Source organism: Leiobunum rupestre, chromosome 11, assembly GCF_980474605.1.
Source record: "Leiobunum rupestre chromosome 11, qqLeiRupe1.1.hap1, whole genome shotgun sequence".
Lineage (NCBI taxonomy): Eukaryota > Metazoa > Arthropoda > Arachnida > Opiliones > Sclerosomatidae > Leiobunum > Leiobunum rupestre.
This window is the reverse complement of record NC_143394.1, coordinates 2,961,972-2,967,417: the sequence shown is the minus strand read 5'-3', so window position 1 is coordinate 2,967,417 and position 5,446 is coordinate 2,961,972. Positions and strand designations below refer to the sequence as shown.

At 36.4% G+C, this 5,446-nt stretch overlaps 2 protein-coding genes across 2 annotated transcripts; both read left to right on the top strand.

Annotated features, from left to right (window-relative positions):
• Positions 1-681: 681 nt before the first annotated feature.
• Positions 682-1,326, top strand: LOC149921117 (uncharacterized). The gene has a single exon (XM_090163927.1). The coding sequence runs from the start codon at positions 682-684 to the stop codon at positions 1,324-1,326; it is 645 nt and encodes a 214-aa protein (XP_090020053.1).
• A 25-nt stretch (positions 1,327-1,351) lies between these two features.
• On the top strand, positions 1,352-3,526 carry LOC149921116 (uncharacterized). The gene is made up of 5 exons (XM_090163918.1): positions 1,352-1,493; positions 1,554-1,634; positions 2,733-2,903; positions 3,159-3,350; positions 3,396-3,526. Exons 1-5 carry the CDS (start codon positions 1,352-1,354, stop codon positions 3,524-3,526), a joined length of 717 nt encoding a protein of 238 aa, XP_090020044.1.
• Positions 3,527-5,446: the final 1,920 nt, after the last annotated feature.

Below are 5,446 nucleotides of genomic sequence, written 5' to 3'. Positions count from 1 at the left end.
TTAGCTCGTGCCTCGCGATCACATGATTTCATTTCCATGGTAACCTTTTCAATAGCGCAAGGATTATAAGCATTTTTGCATTTTTGGGTCTGCTCAATGTATGTTCCGCGTGAAACAAGGTCTCATTGAATTTTTTTCAATGGAAATATTATACAGAGGCATACTTAGGAGTAATTATGTTACATATGGTACCATTGATTTGGAAATATAACGCTGTCAAAATTATATTGGTAAAAAGTAAAATATTTGTATAAATATGTATAATTTAAACGCTTAGAACAAGAATAAAGGCGTTATAATAATGTATCGAAGGAAAAACGGCGTTAGACGCGTGATCTTTAATTCGCTATTTTAAATCGAGCGCTCTTTCGACGTTAATAAAAAAATCCAACGATTTTCCAGTTTGAAATTAGATTTGAATTTTTGTAAGCCCCGGAAAAAAAATAAATAATATCGTTATTAAAGTCCTGTTTGGTTATCAACAGTAGAGTTTTACTCAAAATAGTTAGAATTAGTAAAAGGAATTCAAATGATTTTTCAGTCGGTCATCTGAATCGAAAGTCGGAATAGCTCTCCCAATTAACGTAGTGTCTAATACAACTCCGACACTTACAATCCCGGGAGCAGGACCATGGTACAAGGACATAGTTGACGACCAGATCAACAGTTAATGGCGACGAGATGGCAGAGCTCGCTGCAGCAAAGACGTTCCGGAAAGTAATTCGAGACAACGTAAAGAAAATAATAAATAAGTTGAAATCATTACTGGAAGATGGTGGATCTCACGACGAATTCGAAGATCAACTAACCATTCTTGATCAAAAAGAACAGGCCATTCTTAAGGTCGATGAGAAGGTAGCGGCGTTGATGACAACAGCGAATGAAGGAGATATCGAACTGGAGGCGAACGAGTGCCACGAGTGTTACGACCTAATCACTCTTATCAAGAATAAGCTTCGGAGATCGCTAAAGAAACGAGGAATTGCGGTATCCACTAGTTCGGACGACGACTCAATTGCAGAATCAGTCAGCTCAACAGCGTCAGCGTCGAGGAATCAACCAAGACTTCCTACTCTCGTCATCAGCAAGCTCAGCGGAGAGTTAACGGAATGGCCTGGTGTCTGGTCGCAGTTGCAGTTGACGATTGGTGAACGACCAACGCTAACTAAGGTAGAAAAGTTCAATTACCTACTTTCGTATTTGGAGAGGGAACCCAAAATCGCGTTGGGAGGCATGAAGGCGTCTGCAGACAACTACGATGTCGCTGTGAGAATTTTGATCGTCCACAAGCTCAAGAAAAGACTATTCCATAGAGTCAGTGTATAATTGTAATGATTTGTCGAGTCTTAGAATGTTGTATGATACTTGCGAGTCTAATATTAGAAGTTTAATGGCTTTGGAAGTTGATATCGAAGTGAATGGAGTGTCCCTATGTCCCCTAATTCTCGGTCGATTACCAGACGAGATTCGTTTAAAATATGCCATGAAAAAAGGTAGAAATACCGAATTAAAGCTAACAAAATAAAACCGCGAATCGCAAAAGTTTACTTCAGCTAAGAAGTACGATAGAGAAGAACGATCGGAACCATCCATCGCCAGCGCAGCGGCACTTCAAACTAACGTAACACAGCGAGGTACTTATTGTATTTTCTGTAAAAATAACAGCCATTCTTCGATGAACTGTGCCAACATGACCCTGGGGAATAAGAAGACATATTTAAAAGATTCGAACCGATTTGTATGAAGGTTGGCCATAGAATGCGAAATTGTCGATCTGGATTCCACCCATGCAAAATTTGTAAGCAGAGACATAATGTCACAATTTGTGAACAGAACGAAGCGAACAATAACCAAGATGAAGCCGAATCTTCAGTCAAACTGGTTTCCTCAGTAGACTGTCAAAAGAGACGGTGTTCCTGCAGACGGCTAAGGTCGTAGTGAAGAATCCTAATAACACGGAAGCGGAACAAGTAGTGAGATGTTTGTTAGACACGGGAAGTCAAGCGTCATTTGTAAGAGAAGATGTAGCGAGAAAAATCAAATTGCCAGGGATAGGCCAGCAAGTTATAGAAATCCAGAACTTCGGTAACGAAAATCCTACGAAATCGAAGCGAGAACTGTAAGAGTAAATTTACAGAACGTGAAAGATCCAAGAAAAGTGATCAGTATTGCGGCCATAAAAGTGCCCTATTTGTGTAACGCTCTTACGCTAGTGAAATCTGAAGAAATATAAAACTTCGTGGAGTCCAAAGGATATCAACTTGCCGATGAACCAAGCGAAAGAAAGCCTGCTCTGTCAAGCATAGGCATTCTGATTGGCGCAGACTCGTACTATGAAGTAATAACTGGAAGGTTTGAACGATTGGCCAATTCGCTAGTTGCTATTGAAACAAAATTTGGATGGGTCGTACAGGGTCTCAAGTCCTCAAGTCTGGTCGGAGTCAACGCAAACCGAATCACCGCATTAAAATCAGCTTAGATGAATCTAAAGTGTCTAAATTTTTTTTGGGAAATTGAATCACTGGGTATTAAAGGTAATGAAGACCAGGCTCAAAGTGAAGACGAGGTCACGGAAAAGTTCCGAAATGAGACGACTTTCGAAGGAGGAAGATACTAAGTGAAATTCCCGTGGATCTTGCCAAAAGAGATGTTACCAGGAAACAAAATTATAGCCACCCGACGAATGAGGAATTTGGTGGTAAGATTTAAGAGGGATCCGATTTTCTTCCAAGATTACGAAAATGTTATCGAAGAACAAATTCAGCTAGGCATCGTCGAAGAAGCTGAACCGAGTGAATGTACCGCAGTCGGAACTTACTACATGCCTCATCACCGTGTCAAACGAGAATCTAGTACGACGACGAAACTAAGGGTCGTACTTGACGGATCGTCGCACGTCAAGGGTGCGCCGTCTTTGAATGATTGCGTATCCAGAGGACCAAATCTAAACCCAAATATATTAAAGCTAATAAAACTTTTTCGAAGCTATCAGGTTGTGGTGACAGCAGGGCCGTCTTTAACCTATTGGAGGCCCTGGGCACATTAGGATAATGGGGCCCCTATGACCTTGACAGAGCACTATTTTGTTAGAATAGATTTTTTCGAAATAAATATGTTTTTCGTTAATAAATATCGGTTATCATTTGATGATCTGGCAGGAACTAGGGGGCCCCTATCGATCGCGGGGCCCTGGGCACGTGCCCAGAGTGCCCAGTGGGAAAGAGGGGCCTGGGTGACAGCCGACATTGAAAAGACCTTTCACCAGGTCAGCTTGGCCAAGGAAGATAGGCGCTCCGTCAGATTTTTATGGGTGAAATCTGAAAATGGAAAAATTGAAGTAAACGAGTTTCGTACGTTACAGATGACTAGAGTTCCGTTCGGCGTTTGATCTCTAGATGAAGATTTGTACGTCGACGATTACGTTACAGGAGCCAAAAATGTTGAAGAAGCGTACGAATTGTCCCAGTCGGCTTCGAAGATTATGAAGGAGGCTAATATGACCCTTCGAAAATGGAAATCGAATTGAGTAAGAAATGGGGAAGTTATTCCGCCAAATCAAACGAAGTTGCTAAATTTGACTCAGAAAGTACACACAGAAAAATATTATTGTAAATTTTACAATTAGCTGCGGTCAGCATACACTGAGAAAAAACTGTAGAATTTACAGAAATATTTTACAGCACCCGTTCTGATGTTTTTTTTTTAAATACAGGGGCTTCATGTAGTATTTATCGTTGAATTGTAATATATACATACATTTTCAGTATATATTACAATTTGTTTTACAGTATAAATTACAGGATGTTTTTAGTTATTTAAAATACAGGGGCTTCATTGAATTTTAATATATACATACATTTTCAGTACATATTACTATTTGTTTATAGTAAAAATTATAGGTTTGTTTCAGATATTTGTAATAAAGGACAGCCATGTAGTTTCTATGGTAGAAATGTTATATATGTACATATTTGTTCAATACATATTACTATGTATTTACAGTAAAAAATGAAGACGTTTTAAGGTATTTAAAATACAGGTAGTTCCTGTAGTTATTGTGATCGAAGTTGAATTGCTACCAAACAGTAATAATCCATAAAAATTCATTATTTGTTGTAAATCAACTAATATGAAGAAAATATTTTTAGTGACATCTCGTAAAAGCACCAATGGAGTCATATTTTTAATTACCCATCAAATTAATGTTTATACATTTAAATGCAAATTCATCGCGTTAGTGTTTGTGGTTTGAACTAAGTTTAATACGTGTCTGGATTCCGAGCCAAGGAGTTGCATTACTATTTTGTGCACGTGTTTATGTCTCTAGCTTTGGGCTCTAGTTCTGCTGGAGCTTATTGGTATATATTTAGCAATTGTGTTGAATATTTTTTTACAATTAAAGTACCTTATTGGTTAAAAATTAATTACGGAAATGTTTAGTGTACATAAACTTATTTTAAAAAAGGGTAGTAAGAACAAATCAAATATATAATATTTCCTGGCTAAATTCACGCAGTTTTTAAATGTAAATTCCGTAAAATTTACAGGCATGTTAGAAATTTTAATTATTATTTCAGTTGTATACAATACAATGATTCTGGTTGAAAATTTTACTATGAGCTATTTGTATAAATTACAGGAATCTCAAGTAAAAGATATTTACGAAACTTTTTGTAAAAAATACAGAACATTCCTGGCTACTGTGCGTCCAGGAGTTCCATGTAATTTCTACCCAATATTTTTCTCTCAGTGTAATATTATCCGATAAAAATATTTTTATATACTCTTTTGTATAAGTAGCACCCCACGCAAAATGATATATTAATTACAACCCTTGTTCATCGTGTGCTTAATCATTAGAAATCAAGTTAATAGTTTACTTTCCTTTGGTTTTCTTTATTACTCTAAACTACAAAGGCTCGAGCCAAATATGATTAACTAGAGTTGCAGTAATTTTTGATATTTTCGATTAAAGTTTTCTATCGGATTATGAAGATATTTAGTCAAGGTTTTGTTGTAATAGTTATAATAATTGATAAAATTTTTATATATTTATATCATGAATTTATTAATAAAATTTTTAATTTTTTTTAATTATACCAATATGATAATGGTTTGATCCGTAAACTTTTTGATGAAATTTTAAGGTTGTGAAAAGGTTCTGTACTAAATACGTTTGATAACTAAAACTACGGCAAACATTGGATTTTACTGTAAAAACTGCATGCATTTACTGTATTAAATACGTCTGGAATGAAGGTTAAATAAACAGAAATACTCTGTAAATATAACTTTATCTTGCTGTATTTTTAAACAGCAGTGTCCAGTAAATTTAACAGGAAGCATGACAATAAAAAAAAACAGTCAGAGTTGGTTGTGAAATTAACAGCATTCTGCTGGCATCTACACTGAGAGAAATTTATACTGTATGAATTACAGAAAATAT

Coding starts and splice junctions, on each gene's coding strand:
- LOC149921117 (XM_090163927.1), top strand. CDS start 682: ATGGCAGAGCTCGCTGCAGCAAAGACGTTCCGGAAAGTAATTCGAGAC.
- LOC149921116 (XM_090163918.1), top strand. CDS start 1,352: ATGTTGTATGATACTTGCGAGTCTAATATTAGAAGTTTAATGGCTTTG. Junction 1,494..1,553: donor AAAATATGCCATGAAAAAAG/GTAGAAATACCG, acceptor AGTTTACTTCAG/CTAAGAAGTACGATAGAGAA. Junction 3,351..3,395: donor AATTGAAGTAAACGAGTTTC/GTACGTTACAGA, acceptor TTTGATCTCTAG/ATGAAGATTTGTACGTCGAC.